The sequence below is a fragment of the Lissotriton vulgaris genome, chromosome 6 (genome assembly GCF_964263255.1).
Source record: "Lissotriton vulgaris chromosome 6, aLisVul1.2, whole genome shotgun sequence".
NCBI classification, from domain to species: Eukaryota; Metazoa; Chordata; class Amphibia; order Caudata; family Salamandridae; genus Lissotriton; species Lissotriton vulgaris.
This window is the reverse complement of record NC_141694.1, coordinates 1,799,634,628-1,799,652,002: the sequence shown is the minus strand read 5'-3', so window position 1 is coordinate 1,799,652,002 and position 17,375 is coordinate 1,799,634,628. Positions and strand designations below refer to the sequence as shown.

At 41.0% G+C, this 17,375-nt stretch overlaps 1 protein-coding gene across 1 annotated transcript in view; it reads right to left on the bottom strand.

Annotated features, from left to right (window-relative positions):
- The window catches only part of LOC147709524 (fucolectin-like), a 32,637-nt gene extending 19,797 nt beyond the window's left edge, over nt 1–12,840 (bottom strand). Inside the window, exons 1-2 of the mRNA XM_086925506.1 lie at nt 12,771–12,840; nt 7,367–7,664 (exon numbers count right to left, since the gene is read on the bottom strand). Of these exons, the coding sequence (XP_086781632.1) occupies nt 7,367–7,664; nt 12,771–12,840 (368 nt within the window). The remainder of the gene's footprint in view (nt 1–7,366; nt 7,665–12,770) is intronic.
- Nucleotides 12,841–17,375: the final 4,535 nt, after the last annotated feature.

Below are 17,375 nucleotides of genomic sequence, written 5' to 3'. Positions count from 1 at the left end.
CGACATGGTCTATATGGACAGAGGGCGTGTTTTAAGACAATTGGGCCTTTTTCATGGATGGATTTGAAGGCTATGCACAGAGCCTTAAATTTAATTAGTTGCCTCACAGGTAACCAGTGAAGTTTTCGAATGATATTTGAAATGGGTTTATACTTAGGTGTTCCGGTGGCAAGTCTGGCAGCTGCGTTCTGTATTAAAGAGAGTTTGTTTAACACCTGTTCTTGTGCATTAAGCAAGAGAGCATTGAAATAATCAACTCGAGACATGAGTAATGTAGAAATCAAGGTATTGGTAGTATTTACAGGAAGGTAAGGTTGTAGTTTTTTAATCATTTTTAACATGAAGAATAAAGCAGAGACTATGGAGTTTGCTTGATGTGCGTAGGAGAGTTTATTATCAAAGATCACTCTTAGGTTCCTGACCTTGGTGACAGGGACAGGAGAAGGTCCAAGTTCTTGAGGCCACCAGGTAGGGGACCAACTAGGGGTGAGCTTACCAAATACCATGACTTCAGTTTTGTCTGAATTGAGCTTTAAACAATTTTTACTCATCCAGTTACTAATGGCAAGCATTCCTCGTTGGAAGTTATTAGCTACTTCCAGACCGTTGTTATTAATGGCCAGGACAAGCTGCGTATCGTCAGCATAATTTGTAACTGCTAGGTGATGAGCTTTAATGATCCTTGCTAAGTCCGCCACATAAATGTTAAAAAGTGTTGAACTCAGCGAGGATCCCTGGGGGACACCACAGGGGAGAGAAAAGGAGCAGGAAGAGTATCCGCCCATGGTCACCGATTGTTCCCGGTTAGCTAGAAATGAGGAAAGAAGGGAAATGGCGGTCCCAGATACTCCGGATTTTTTGATACGGTCGATCAGGATGGAATGATCGACCGTGTCAAAGGCTGCGGAAAGATCGAGCATTATAAGTACCGCTGCACCTCCTTTATCTAAGATCATTCTGATCTCGTTGGCCGCTTTTATTAATGCCGTCTCTGTGCCGTGACCCTTTCTGACTCCAAACTGCAAATCGTCAAGACAGTTGTTATTGTTGATTAATTCAGAGATCTGACTGTTCATGATTTTTTCTATGATTTTGGAAGGAAAGGGGAGACATGCTATTGGCCTGTAGTTCGTTACCTTAGAGGGATCTAGCGTGGATTTTTTAAGTAAAGGTTTTATTACTGTTCTTTTCCATATAGAAGGATAAATACCTGAGGTGAACATGGTATTATAGATGTAAGAGAGTGTTTGGGATAGAATAACAGGAGCCAGTTTAAGTATTGAGGGAGGACAAGGATCATTGGGAGAGCCAGAGTTAATGGTCATCATGAATTTATGAACCAGTTCTGGTGAGACTTGGTCAAAAGAAAAAGTGGGTAAATTAGTAAGAGTGGGGTCAGAGGTGGAATGGGAGATAGTGGTGTCATGGTTAAGGTTATTGAATAAATGTCACAAACGTTGTCTTGAAAGTAAGTTGACAAGGCATCACACATGGATTGAGAGGCCTCTATAGAAGTAGATTTGTCCTGACCTATGAGATGTGATACAACCTGATAAAGTTGTTTAACTGAGTCTTGTGCTGACTCTATTTGGTTGTTAAAAAATAAACTTTTCTGAGTGATGATCATGTGTTTGTATTTAGTTAATTTCTCTCTATAACAGATCTTTTCAAGACGGTCATATTTTTGACACCATTTACGTTCTTGTCGTCTGCAATTTTGTTTTTCTAGCCTAAGACACTCAGTGAACCATGGGGCAGAGTTAGATTTTCTATTAGTAGATCTTTTTTTAATAGGAACCGTGGTGTCAACTAGGATTTGAAGGCAATTAGTATAGATGATGGCTGCAGTTTCAGGATTAGAAGTGTTAATATCCTGCATCACATGTAATTTATTCTTGAAGTCGTCAATATTGATACTTTTCCATGTTTTGAAAGTATTAGTATTATAGGATTTGGAGGGGGGGGGGACGTGGAAGGGAAAATGTTAAAACATATAGCTGAGTGATCGGTCCATGTGAGGGGCAGTATTTTCTATATAGAGAGAGATGTGAGATTGGAAAAAATTCCATCTAATGTATTTCCTGCTATATGCGTAGGAGAATGGATAAGTTGATTTAATCCTACTGCATCCATTTCAGTGCAAAGAGTGATGGTATCAGGATCATCACAGAGATCAAGGTGAAAATTAAAGTCACCTAAAATGGTGAAGTTCTTTTCACCTGCTACAGGCTCAAGGAAATGACTTTGAGAGGATAGAAATGTTGAGCGAGAACCAGGTGGACGGTAAAGCAGGACACCTCGAAAGGAACTAGAGTATGGGGTGAAAAATGTGAAGTTCATAGCCTCATATGTGTTAATATTTATTGGCTCTGTTCGTATAACAAATGTGTTGCGATATATTATCGCTATTCCACCGCCTTTTCTTAAAGGTCTATCATGTATGATATTTGCGAAACCCTCCAGCGTAGCCGTGGTAAAATCAGGGTCGGAGGCTTGGTCACCCCAGGTTTCAGTTAGAAATAAAATATCTAGATACCAGTTATTAATGAAGTCGGCTATTTCATACCTGTGTTTGGGGAGAGATCGTACATTTAGAAGTGCCACTTTAATGGTTTTAATAGACTTCATATGTGTAGATTTAGTGGAACCCTGTGAATAGAAATTATCCAAAGTTTGGAAAGAGCAATGGGGGCAGGTATAGGGAGAGTCATTTAAAAGACACAGGTCTGTGGGAATACAGGGATTGATAAAGGTATTAAGCGTTTTGAGATAGGAAGCTTTGTACTGTAATCGGGGATAGAAGGCATGTAGTAAGGGAACCAGGGGGGGTGGCCTTAGGCCCGGAACTGGGGCGGACCGGGGCAGACAGGCTCGCCTTTGGCGAGCCTACGGCGCGCCGCCGGCGCACCCGCTGCGCGTCCGGGATGGGGAAGTCATTTTATGCTGGTGAGGGTGGGAGGGTCGAGCAAGTAATCTGCTCCCCTCTGACTCACCCAAGATGGCGTCCAAAATGAAGAGGTCTGATGCCGAGCTTAATTGGCTGCTGTTGGCCAAAATGAAGAAGCAGGCGTGCGTGCAGATATTAGAGTGGGTAAGTAAGTGCCCAAAGTCAAATTAAAAATGCAAAGTTGTGAATTTTAAAATCGCTAGTTCGCTAGTTACAACGTTCCCGGCTTCCGCCTCAGGAACCTAGATTCTACCTGTCAATACCGCGAGTGCCTGGGAAATGCGGCTTTTATGCTGGTGAGGGTGGAAGGGTCGAGCAAGTAATCTGCTCCTCTCTGACTCACCCAAGATGGCGTCCAAAATGAAGGGGTCTGATGCCGAGCTTAATCGGCTGCTGTTGGCCAAAATGAAGAAGCAGGCGTGCGTGCAGATATTCGAGTGGGTAAGTAAGTGCCCAAAGTCAAATTAAAAATGCAGAGTTGTGAATTTTAAAATCGCTAGTTCGCTAGTTGCAACCTTCCCGGCTTCCGCCTCAGGAACCTAGATTCTATCTGTCAATATCTGAATGTGACCTCATAATCTGACCTCATAATCTGACAGCAAAGAAAACATAGTTTGCTGATGTGTTATTTGCATTTGTGATGTGTTTTGATAATGAGAACTTTTTAAAACCTCAATAAGGAAAACTATAAGAAAAAAACAGTACCGACTGAAAGTTCTGCTTTGAGAAAGTAGTTTATTACTTGTTGTGGATTGTCTTCAATCACTAGTATAAAGTCACTATCCTATTAAGTCCAAGCAGTTGTTTCAATAATTTCAACCTGAGCTCTGCGTGTGGGACGGTGCAAACAGGCTTACCATAAGGAAAATGCTTTAAGCATTTGGAAGTACCAAATAATTTGAAAAGTCTACAACAAAATGCAATAAAAATCCCGCTCCAAATTATTGCAAGAAAAAAAAAATGTAACAAGCAAAGTGGCACCAAATTAACGAAAATCCAATAAGGGGAAACAGAGAAATAAATGTGTAAATATTTAATTGAAAACAGTGCCAAAAAGCAAAAAACCACAATGGTAGTCAATGGTTACCATAGATCGGTTCGTAGTTGCAGTTATAGGCCAACCACAATCAACCTGTGTAGGATACGCTAAATAGATTTGCACCGCTAGGGCCTTGAAATAAGAAAGCTAAAAAAATCTGAAGAGGGTCTTTGTCATTTTCTGAGCAGAAACTCTTCTCAATGCAAGACAAACCTGAAATCTGCCATAGAACTGACTGTTGGATACTGTCTTGAAGTTATGGAGCTAAAATCTGCCATAGAACTGCTGGTCAGATACTACCGTGAAGTTATGGAGCTCTAGAATAAAAGTTTTGAAAAAGTTCCCAAAGTTCCATTATGTGCTCCAACAATGACAGGGCCACACTACCAAGGACTCCAGGACCTCAAGTCCTAGAGAATCTCACAGTGTAAGGCAGGGGGCACTTGCAAAGTTCAGTCCAGCTCCAGTTGTCACTGGTCTGCTGGGATTCTTCATAGGGATGTACACTACAGCTTTAGCATGTTAATGGAGTCACCCAGTGGATAAACCATATGAAGTTATGGAGCTCTAGAATAAAAGTTTTGAAAAAGGTCCCAAAGTTCCATTATGTGCTCAAACAATGGCAGGGCCACACTTCCAAGGACCCCAGGACCACAAGTCCTAAAGACTATCACAGTGTAAGGCAGGGGGCACCTGCAAAGTTCAGTTCAGCTCCAGTTGTCACTGGTCTGCTGGGATTCTTCATAGGGATGTGCACTACAGCGGGAGGGGGTCGGATCTTCTCAGGTCTTTCTATCAGGTCATAAATGCCAAGTGCAGCAAGTTCAGTCTGCCTTTGCAAGTATTGTATTATATTGTATTGTATTGTAATGTATATTGGATTTATATAGCGCTTATCACCCAGGGGTCTCTAAGCGCTTGCCTTGGGAACCCGTCCTGGCTTTTCCCTGTGAGATAGCCCCTACAGGGCATCCCCAAAGTGAAAGCCAGGCATCCCGCCGCGGGGGGCCGTTGTGGAGATTAAGCAAGCTTAATGCCCAGAGTTGCAGAGTGTGAACCCATGATTAGGTCAGGCAACGAAGCGAGAATTATCGAGTTCGTGGACATTTGAGCTCAAGACCCTGCCGCGTCGGGAATTGAACCCTGGTCCCGGGTCTGACCTCTGCTTCAGGGTCTGCCTGCTCTAACCAGTGAGCCACACTTCTTCTACAAGTCTATCAGTGTTTTAAGGAAGGCCGAATGAGGGTCCAATTTTGTAGACTTCCCCGGCCTGTGAGTTGGGGACTCCCTTCAACAGACATAGTTTATCTCTGACCATGAAGTAAAGGTGCTTAGTACTGGCTGTAATACGTTTGCAGTGGATCCTATTTTCTGTAATACAGACAGACCCAAAAATCTATGTGTAAGGGTAAATCTAAAATAGTGAAGGTCTTCGGCCACACAAAACAAGGGCTCTGAGGCTGCGGGTTCAAATGGGGAGTGTACTATGGTAATCCTAGTGTCCTCCCACATATAACTCTAAGATTTAGTTTGAAGCAGTCACTGTCCCCACAACAAACCCAGAGGCTGATGTCTAGTAGGACAAAACATGGTCCTTTAGCAACCAGACAGGGTATACACAAGAATTGTTCTGGCATCATTCTTGCTCTCCTTGAAGGGTGCACAACTTTTACATGTTCTTCAGACAGAGCTGTCATCCAAGAGCTGACATTTTGGTGTCAACAGGAAGGGCAAGGCCCACACCCTGAAAATTCTATTGAGCTTATAGGAGTCATCTCTGCCCATTCAGGTCAGCTTATTGATCTTCTGGGTGGAATTTCACACCATTTTCACACCTCTTTTCGGGCTCAGAATAGGCAGGGAGTTGGTGAAAGCTAATACTAATTACCCTTCCAAAAGTTCAGGCAGGTAAAAGAAAACTTTCTAAAATTTCGAAAAATAATTTTTTGTAATATTAAGCAAACATCAATCTTCACCATTGAATTAGATTTTTAACAGCTATTAAAACTAATGGTTTTATTTTGTTCTAGCTGGTCCCATTGGCGAGATACAGTATTAGTATTTTAATCTCTACTCTGATTTTCTACATAGGACAGCTAGGTCTGACACAGTGAAAATAGCTTTAGGGCTCTGTTTCTCTAGGGACATGGAAACAAACATTTTCTATATTTGCCACTTTTAATAACCATGCACCCTCTCTTATGCACCATATACCAAGGCCATTTGAGTAAGTTAAATAAGCCACTCAGGGGTTAGCAAATGTCCTCATTTGTTATGGGTCAGAGCACATACACTGGGCACTGCCCAGTGTGCAGAGTCTAAAATCCAACAAAAATGGGGGTGGTCACGCAAGAAGGGGCATTTTTTCACACTTGCAGTGGAAGTTGGGTGCCATAAGACTTATGGTGTAAATGGTGATAATGACTGCACTGGGCTATATCAGGTATCTGTGCATAAATGCCAGCTCAAACTCCTCATCTGGGCTGCTTCCTTCTAAATAGAACAATTGTAGTTCATATATGTATTGGGGACAATTACAGGATATGCGACATTATAGTCAACTCTTCTATTGGCAAAAAGTCAACACCTGTTGTTTATAAACATAATCATCTTCAACGGAAATTTCAAGCTCATCTTTCAGGGAGGTACCATAAAGCAAACCAATTAAACTGATCTGAAGCTATTTCTATTGTTTATTTATTTCTCATTGCTTTTTTTACAAGGCGTGGGCAGCTACTTGGACCCACTTTGAAACATGGCTAGGACTATGATAAGTGAATTAGGAAGCATGACCTAAGACAAGAGCACATGGCATTAAGTTTGTAACCTCTGTGCATGAAGTCCGTATTTGTTGAAGGGGGCTTATTGGTAAGAGTACATAGTAGAAATTCCACTCAAACCTATGCAGTTAAACAAAACCAGAAAGCAAAATTTCTCACTGTTGCTTAGAGTATCAAGAACACTTGGCTGCACGGTTCCCAGTCTAGTATACGTGTAGGAGGCAGCTGTGGTAGTTTTGGGGGTTTTGTTGGAGGTCGTCTTGGGGGTGGACTAGGAGGATGATTCTGCTGTGTTTTCGATGAAGCTCTTAGAAGAAGCTTTGAACGTGGTGGTTTCGGTGCTTCTTTTATTGGAATCATTTTTATTGGTGAATCTAGAGGGCAGATAGTTCGTATTCTCTGCTTTCAACAATATCCAGCATTTATTCAAAAGCACACCGTGTTCAGATGTATTTTTATTCAGATATTCAAATGTAAGACCTTGTAGCCTGATATGTGGAAGCAGTCTACTATATCACCAGATACAGCAGTCGTACATATTCTGATACTTCAAAATGTAGCAAGTTTTAAGGAAAGGTATAGCTGACATATATACTTTACCTGGGATTAGAATTCCCATTATTTGCCAGGGAGTCGCCAATGAGGAGTTCAGCGCCAATCATCCTTTCTGGAGCAGTGTTTGTATTAGTGATGGTCACATACTCAATTTTATACGATGATAATAAATCAACTCTCCACCAAGGGGACTGCTCACGATCTGTATGACTGCAGGATGCTTGATAGTAGTTTGAATTCAGGTTCCCATCAATGGCGTTGATGGCTTGTCCAAGGTGACCAATGTTTGTGTCAGGGAGCTGACTTGACATGGTAGCGCGACCACCTAAGGCGACATTTTCCACTAAAAAAGAGTAAATGTTAAGTGATATTATGATCAGGAGCAGCATATACCATGTTTTCAAAAAGTATTCATGCCCACAATTTCTTCTGTCACACTGTGAATTTGTGAGTGGAGAAAACAGTCTGTAATAGGAAAGCTGTTTTGGGTTATTTGCAGGCTAACGTAGTTAATACTTTTACAATATAAATAGATTTGCAATCAACCCACCTGCATACTATGGCAAGAGTGAGACATAAGACGCCTATAGTTAAGGTCAAGCTCCCACAAGACCTGTGCAGAAGCTCACTTCAAGGGTCCATACACAAGTAATGTGGGCCAAGTGTGAAGGCCTCCTTTTAAGATGGGTTTGCTAGGAAGCAACAACATTTTTGACATGTATTCCCAGAGCAAATGATGTTTGATAAAAGGTCCTCGAATAAGCTGAGCAGGTCCAGAACTAAGTTCAATCTGGGGCGGCTGCAGAGGTAGCATGTGCCACAATGTGTGCAGCACTACCACTTTTTTATTTTTATTTATTATCTATGACTTTTGTAACCAGCTACAGAGTAAATGGTTTTGGATAAGACCATCTTAAATACATCAATTTAAGGATAAGATGCTGAATGAATCCATAGGTCATACAATTTGTATATTCCCGATGTACCCAAAAATGTAACAGGGGACATTATAGATTGTTATTGCACAGAATTTAATCAAGCCTATAGACATTAGGCAACCCTAAATAATATTACATTCATAGATCATTGTCCATTGAGACTGTTTCTACTGCAGCAGGCGGCTCCTCTGCTGGTTATTGAAGGACATATGCTCTCAGTGAACCCCAGATGTCTTTGGGTCTAGATTACGGTGCATCATCTCCCATTAAGCATCTGATTGTTCATTGCAACAGGTCTCATCACATAGCGAAGCTTTAGTCCTCAGAGGGGGTCCCCGGCACCAGTGGATATCAACCCTTTTCTTTGCCAGAAGTAACATCATGCCGGTGAATTTGATTGATTCCACTAGAATCTCTTGTACATGCCCTAGTGGAGCTGTCAACAGAGTCACAGTAACAAAGAGATCTGTCGTGGCAACTACCTCTTCTACTGTTTTGTGCCAGAATTTATCAACCTTCGGGCCCCACGTCTTGCACAATTTGAGTTGTCTCTTAGTCCTAACCTGTAGAGCGCCTTGGGGTATGATACTCTGTAAAAATGTAACATGTATTAGTCTGTGTCTATGCCTAGGAGAGAGAGCAGCTGTTTGGGCACAGCATTATTTCCTAAGGTCGTCAGTAAGGGGTGGGCCTAATTCTGCAGACCATGTTATTTTAGCAGATGTAACAGTTTGGTTCTTCTGTCTGCACTGCTGCATATGAGGGAGTTATCAACCTCCTAGGAGGGGGGAGTCTAGTATTGTCAATAAAGTAGTGAATGTTGAACGGGGGCTGGAAATGTAGGTCCGGACTTACAAACTTCTGGTCAACTGGTCACAGGGAGAGAGCATGAAAGCACCATGTCCAAAGAGATATAGCACTATCCTGCTCTCCCTTAGTGCTTGCATAGACTTTCGCTACTAAGCACCAAGCCCACATGTTTGCATCATAGTGCAAAGGTGTTCACTTGAGTCTAGCATAGGTTTTGTATATGAAGAATACCCTTCAAGAACAAAACACTGTGCATTGAATAAATGTAAAACTTTTCCCACTGTGGATGTATGCTGTACAGTGCAGCAAACATGCAAAGTGGCAAAAGATAGGAGAAATAAAGCATTTCTGCTTTTCAACACCTGCTTACAAGTGGCGTTAATTTAAATCCTGATCGCTATCAAAAAGAGTTGTAATTTCTGGTCTTTTGGTTTAACATACATTACATTAATCAGTTGGCCTTTCTTTCCTTTGGTGGGAAGGTCTGACAAGGAAATATCTTGTCTGAGCATGTAATGCATGAGTTGAAAATGTGGATCTAATTGATTGATCCATACACCAAATTGATTGGCTTCCCCTTTGCTCCCTCCACAAAATAAGCACATCACCATCCTAAATTTTCTCAGCTACAAAAGATATAAACCATTTTTTTAAAAGTTCGCTAGTAAACCCTTTGATAAGACCCAACCCCATCCTTCTTGAAAACTGGAAATATGCAATGAAGATATCTCTAGACAACTGGCTATTACAGATTTCATCTGTGGTGAATCTGAGAAATAATTGTTATCACTTTGAAAGCAAAGTACGGAGTAAGTTCCTAGTAAGTTCCTAGTAATGCATGATTAAGTTTCTCATCCACGATATTATTACAACGTTCAAGTCCATGCCTAGATGCAGGCCACGTGCTACTTTGCCACTGGAACCAAGCTGCACCCAACTGACCAGCTCCAGTTAGGGTGGAACCTGTCTTGGTTTGCTTTCGGTTCAGAGGGGACCAGGCTTGGTAGCTCGAGGTGGACTGCTCCTACTGGATCAGGATCAAGACTGATTTGCATATTGCTGGGACAAATCAGAGGTGTCATTGTGGGCACAAAAAGATGGACTTGGATGGGGTCCGAGTAATTACCAGTGACTGAGATTAATTCAAGCATCCTTCCCATCACATTTTTTATACCATAGATATAGCCCTGAGCAAGGTCACTGCACTGTGGAGGCATTGTCTTGGATTCTCTGTACCTTGTACAAGGAAGGGTACCATATGCCAAGTGACTGTTGGAAATTTGAGTAGCAACAAAGGAAGAGCTAATGCTCCTCTGGCCACTTACAGAAGTGCTGAACCTGAAGCATCTGTTCTTGCTGGCACTCCTATTAGAAGAAGAGGACACTATGGCTCCTGGATATGGTCACATTTCATGCCATGAGCAACCGATGAATGTCAACTGAGAATACATTGCTTCCAGTGTATGAGCAAAGTATTAAGGTATGGTAACATGTCTAAATATCATTTAGGGTTAGCACATATGCTGAGGCACATATAATCACAGCATTTGGAGAGTACATTAACATTTGCAAATTGATCTAAGAACTGAATATACTTGTGGAGGTGGTCGGGCTGGTTTTAACCAGCCACACTACACTGAGGAGGAACTGAATGTTCTTAGACGTAATAATTCTGTTGCACTTCCCCGTGGGTGAACTTGAATGAAGAATCTTCTTTTGCACCCACCAAAAGCTACACAGATGACTTACCTGTTACTGTGTCTGTATTTTGCAACATCTGTTGAGCTATGATCTGCTCAGGTACTGAGGAAAATGATGAATAAGAAACAATTGTCCTTTATGTCTCACACATAATGACAGTGAATGAAGAAGGTATTTTTAAAACCTCTGTATTTTGAAAACAATTAGGCACTCTGGGCATATATGCGGCATGTACAGGAAGGTTCAAACATTTGATACCTATGCAGGTATGATGGTCAGGATTCTTTTCTGCATACGAAGAAAAATAAGTAATAAGGTGACAATCTTCACTCAGTGTCAAAAGTTCTGATTTTCTGGGTATCGTATAACACTTCTCCTGACATTCTTCCCTTTATATGCTTTCATATGATTTAGCCAACCTTGTCTATCGGTTGGATCCAGCGATGTTTTGACTGTCTGCTACAGGTCCTATGTTTACTCATGCTGACATTCAAAGGTATCATCAAGGGAATTTGCAGAGGCCAATACATTTAAATTCATGAAACACAAAAAAAGGCAAACCAAACTGTCTCAGGGGTCAGCCCACCAATCTGATGTGGATATATCAGGGTGCTCCAAAAAGTGAAAGTATGAGGTCACTGGGGAGCTCAGGAGGGGAGGGAAGGAGACACTACTGTTACGTTACCTAAGAATAACTGAACAGTGGGGGTATATGAGGTGGAGGGGGCACAACCTCCTGTGTCCCACAGTTTTGCAACCATAGAATGAGGCACATTTTCCTCAACACTTCAATTGTGTGCCATCCTCCTCATATGTTTCCCCAGTGATGGCTGGCGTGGTGTGTCTCTCTGTATCTTAGCCAGAATCCTCCACTGGGTGTTCCCAGAACTCTAGCACTTCCAACCACAATGCCACAATTGGGCGGTGTCACACCCTATCACATCATCCCTAATCAGGGCTCTCTCTTCCGCTCTAGCTCTAAATCGTGACATCCTTCACCAAGTTAAAGCCACTGGTCCCACCCCAGATTTCCACATCAGTGCTATACATTTCTTAGATAAATCCAGGGCCACATCTAGGAATGTAGTGCCCACCTTCCTTGTCCAAGGTATGGAAAACAATACCAGTAGGCAGGTTCCCAAGGTGTAGAAGAGGGTTGTATTAAGTGTGCGTATTGGTCCGATCGTGAGATCATAATCCAGCGGTCGGATCACTTCTGTAGATGTCGGTGGGCCCGCTACCAACAGCCTTTCCGTGGCGGGCCCACTGACATCGGAATAAGTCCCTTAGAATTAAATACAAATATCAGTAAATCAGCAATTAAATAGTATACAACAAATATATTACATAACAAATTATCAATTGAAACTATAAATAATTAATTGCCAGGTAAATACTTAATTTTAAAAGGTAAATTACCTCCTGCTTTATTCCCATACAAATCAAATAACCGCTACTAAAATATAAATTATGAATTCAAGTGTAGAAAAATACAATGTACAAAAAAAATCACAAAACACACCAAAATATTTAAAACAGCAATGTATTATTCAATTTACAAAATTATTCACCACTTAAATACTAATAATTAACAATAAACATTACTTAAAAGTAAAAATATATTCATTTAGGTAAAAATATATTTTTGTATCAATATTTATTTCATTCTCCCCACAGCAAGGGCAGTATTAGACTGCAGACTAAGTGCAAAAATGAAAAAAGGGAGAAGGCCTTTGTCATCTGTGCACTTACGATCTGATACAACATCCCCGTATCCATCGGGCCTGCCCATATTCAGGTTTGAAGACACACAATTTTACAGAACACTACATCACCATGCATTAACCTCCACAAACCAGTCACTGTCTTTGGCTAGGGATGTGCTATAGAAATACCACATTTATACATAATCACTACATTTCCAATTGTTAATGTTGAAAGCAAAATAAGGCCACACACTGAAGTGTTTACACAAAATGTCAAGTTCATTGAAGCCTTACATGTGCTTCCAGTAGCAGCGCTGATGAAACACACAGCATGGACAAGAGCTGCTACAAATATGCCTTTCATCCTGCAACAGAAAAACAAAATCATTGTAAAAAAATGTTTTTATTTTATAAGGTATATTATCAAGAGAGATCCTTCTGGTTCAGCAGACGATGCTACAATATTTACATTTCTGCATCATTTGAATACACTTATATTCTTGGCAACCTATCTGTAATAGTAATAATCCGGTGCTAATGGTGAAGCACAGATATTTGTTATCTGTGAAACTTTTTAAAGTTCTTTGTCACTTTACAGTTGAGCTGACCATGTTTTCTGTTTTGGATGATTGGGCAGTACCACAGTGTGTCAACTAGGGATCCTGGAGACAGTGTCTGTGAGCAGAGTCTGGTCTGAGTGACAGGCCGCTCAGGTGTGCGATTGGTTCAGAGCCTGCAAGGCAGGGTTGTGATGAGAATATTTCCAAGGAGTTAGGTCAGTTCTGTCTGAGAGCCCTAGGAGGCTGTTGGGCTTTAGCCTGCACTCTTTATAAGTCATGTGATTTAACTGTTGGACTGGTTAGGCCAGATGACTGTTATAACCAGAGCATTTCAACCTCCATAGCAACAGAATTTAAAACTCTGCATTAATGACAGCCAATTTTCTCCTTTAGTGACAAAAGCATGTCTACTGGACTAATGAAATCTGGAAGGCCCCAGAAATAATAAAAACTGGCTGTATTCTACACACTCCATGGCTAGCAATAAGAGCACACATCGCTAATGGCCAGATGTGCAAAATTTAGGGATTGCGAATTACTAATTGCAATTGTTTTTTAATTAGAAAATCGCAATTCCTAATGTACAAAATAAGTATATATAAAATAGTGATCCCTAGTGTGATCACAATCCGACCTGCTGCATGAAAATAATGAGGTAGGTCACAATTTGCGACCAACTAGGAGCCGCAGCCATCACAAAGAACCACCAGAAAGGAGAAGCAGGGATAAAGATGCTTTTTCTTATTTAGCAGGAGTTTAGTACAAAGATAAAATGTGTGAAGGTGCTGGAAACAAACAATGTCAATAGGCTTGTCTAGTAAAAGCTGTAGTGAGTAACAGTATTTTCTCTATAAAGAATTCATGTCATGTCTCTTTAATTCACTACCAGACACTCCCTGTTCTTTTATCTCAGTCTTGCAGGTTCCTGTTTTTTCACTAAGGGCCAGGTGTAGAAAGCGAAATAGCGACCGCAAACGCTGCAATTCGCAGACTTTCAGCCTTTGCAATCGCAATTTTGCTTTGAGCAATGTAGGTATGATTAAACCTACTCGCAAAATAAGGAATTCCTATAGGCCTTTTGGCCTATAGGAATGAATGGGATGGTATTCCTTGATTACGAATCTCAATTTGCGATCGGCAATCAAGAAATATTAAGGAATCGCAAATATTTTTGAGATTCCTACCTACATTCAATCTTGCGAGTTCTTAATAGCGATTCGGTAACTTGGACACACATTTGTGGCCGTTGTTTACAACATGGTGCTGGTAGTCACACCTAGGAGGGGTATTTTAACACCCTATGGACTTGGCATTAGATAGGTAAAGTCATTCAAAGAACACTCTTTACACATCGGGTTGGGTAATATTGAGATATTAGATATGCATAATTTAATATATCTAATATATAGTTGTTTTACTCCTCTGTCCACAATGCTTCATCTTACATTTATTACTGTATGGTTGCTAGGTAACTGTCCGGATACATTTTTGTTTCAGATTTCCTTCTGAGATCATTCACCCACCTGGTTGACACTGCTAGGGGTCCACAATATATTCAATACTCACTGCCGAAGCATGATCATAGATCAGATAGACCTGATATACCAGCATAGACTTCTTTGGTAATAGCACTGACTCAATTTCCAAAGTTAGCGAGTCTGTCAAGTCTATAAGATGTACATTTGGGATGTAACATTTTCAAAGACGCCAGAGTTCTCCAGTCAAAGAGACTTCAGTTGAACGACATTCAGGGAAAACATGCAATTTTAAAGGGTGATTTTGAGTGCAGTAGAGATCACAAAACCCTCAAGAAAATCCACTAATCATTTGTTTCTTCTTAGACTTTGCTGATAGAGAATTCCTGGGTTCGTCACAACAAAAAAACTTGTTACTAAGGAAAAAGGGACATACTTACTTTTGAAGTACCCTGTGACCTTGTTGATACCGGAGCGGCAGGTATGACTAACTTGGCTGTCTCCTGTGCGTTACAGAACTAGTGTCCAAAAAGTGAAGTGGCAGCATTTGAGTGCAGCCCTGATGAAACTGCTTAACGCAATATAGCAGTGAAACATGTCGGCACTGGCAGTAGGTAATGGTATGCATGACTCGCTACCAGCCTTTTTAATATAAACAGCACACTATCACCTCCCTATGAATAAAGTTGGTTAAGGGACTGGTGTGCTGTGTGTTTTTAGGCACTCAGTTATATATTTGTGTGTGTTTGTCACCAGCAGATCTTTCTGCGCTTCACTATTTGTCACATTTTATGTTGTTTGTTTTGGACACCTCTTTTCTTTCTTCTTATTTCTTTTGAGAAGCAAGTGACTACCGATGATGAGACAGGGGCCTGTCTGGAAATTGCATACCAGCTACCCCGATGGTGGTGTTTCCGTGAGGGGTCATTTGCTTCTCGCACATTTTTCCTCTATTAAGAGTGTAGTTCAACATTAGGTGTGGACTTGTGTGACCAACTTCGTTTTCGGCTCACTATTTGTTGGTGCTCTGTAGTGTTGTCCGGGAGAACAGGTTTTTTAACGTGGGCGGAGTACAGTGCATTACCTCCTTATAACGTGTATAAGAGAGTAGTTGGGAGCAGGATATTTGGACCCCCCCTTCTTTTGAGTCACTGATGTATTCGTACGCCATTGGATTGGTTCTTTAGTTGTCTTATAGATTTTGAGTGGAGGGCGACCCTTTCCGTATTCCCTCTGAGCTCCGTGGTATTGTTTGAATTGTTTAATCACTCCACCAGTGTGGAAATATCTCAACAGATTGTGCTCCGGAAAATGAATGCAACAATTGAAGGGTCACTAAATGAAGAGGCTCAGTTTGCAGTCCTTTCATCAGCAGCTTACTTGCCGTTAGATGTCTTCCATGCCTGAGAGCGCCAATTTCGTAATCCTCGCTCTTCATGTTGTCATGATCCAAATCACTGTTTGGCAGGTTTGTCAGACTGGCAATGTATCCCCTCAATTACCACTTAACTGCTGAACTCTTTGCATAACGAGTGTCTCCTTCGTGCAAGTGGCATGCACGTAATTTATGTACCAACACCAGGTCCCTCCTCAAGCAACACACTGGGTAATATGCAAGGCTGGAGCAACACGTGTGATTCAGGTGCTTGTACCTGTGATCATTTTTCTATACAGGATACGCTGCATTTTATTATGTTTTGTGACCACTATAGCGCTATCCGCCACTATCCGCAGGAGGTTCTTAGTCCTAATTTTAAAAGGGAAAGGTTTTATCCAGGTTAAACCCGCTTTACTGTATTTACAAATGCTTAAGGATCAATGGTAGATTTTTAACAATGCAACCTTTCTTGTTGCAGCTGTGAGACTTAGGAAAATTCGGCACCCTATGTTAGCATCAGAGTATTTGTAAAGTCCATGTTATTACTCTTTTAATACCTGCCTTTTTATTGCTAAATTATTTTTATTGCAATGATGTACTGTTTTAATGGTTTTAACTGCAGCCAAGATTGTTATGCAACGTCATGAACTTTGTCTTATTCCCTCCATTATTTTCTCAAATCACCATATTATTGATGATTCGATTATGATATTTTAATGTGTATTGTATGTGTTTTTATTGTGTACTGTATGTGTTTTACGTATTGTGGTACTTTTATAGTTTTTACTAACCAAATAAAATGGTTTTGACTGACAAAGTAGTTTTGATTGATTGATTTACTATTCCAACACTTTCCCTAGTATTGCATAGACTGGAGTTGGAATAGTAAATCATACTATTCCTAAGTCCAGCACACCATCTAGTGCAAGTCGTTGTAAAGACTTGAGTTGTAATGGCAGTTCGTTGTGACAACGTGGTCATTGTAGCAACCGCGTTGTGAATGTATCGCAGAGTAAAATCTGCGATGTAAAGAGTCATATTCTATGTCGGGCGGTCCCCATCTCTTTTAGGGTCACGTCCGCCCGACATCTTATTCAGGCCCTAAGTCTCATACTTTGACAACACTACGGCTACAGAGGTTGTGGACATCCAGCAAGGAGAATGACAACAGACGAAAGCAATTAACAACAACACAATCACTACTGGAAAGGGTTGGATAATTGGTTTACAGACAAGGAACCCATGGGGCCATTATGAAGATGAGGAAATTATCATACATTTACAGGATGAGTAGGGGACACCACCAACACGCTTCAGTCTCCAACCATTAACCTTTAGTCACAACTGTAACTTAGACTATTACGGAAATATACTGTATCTTTACAGCCTAGCCTGTTTTATAGTGAACACTGACTATGTTCAGGTGTCTAGTTTTAACCTTACATTCTCTCTTTTATCTTTTTTCACAAGAGGAAAGGAAGGGACC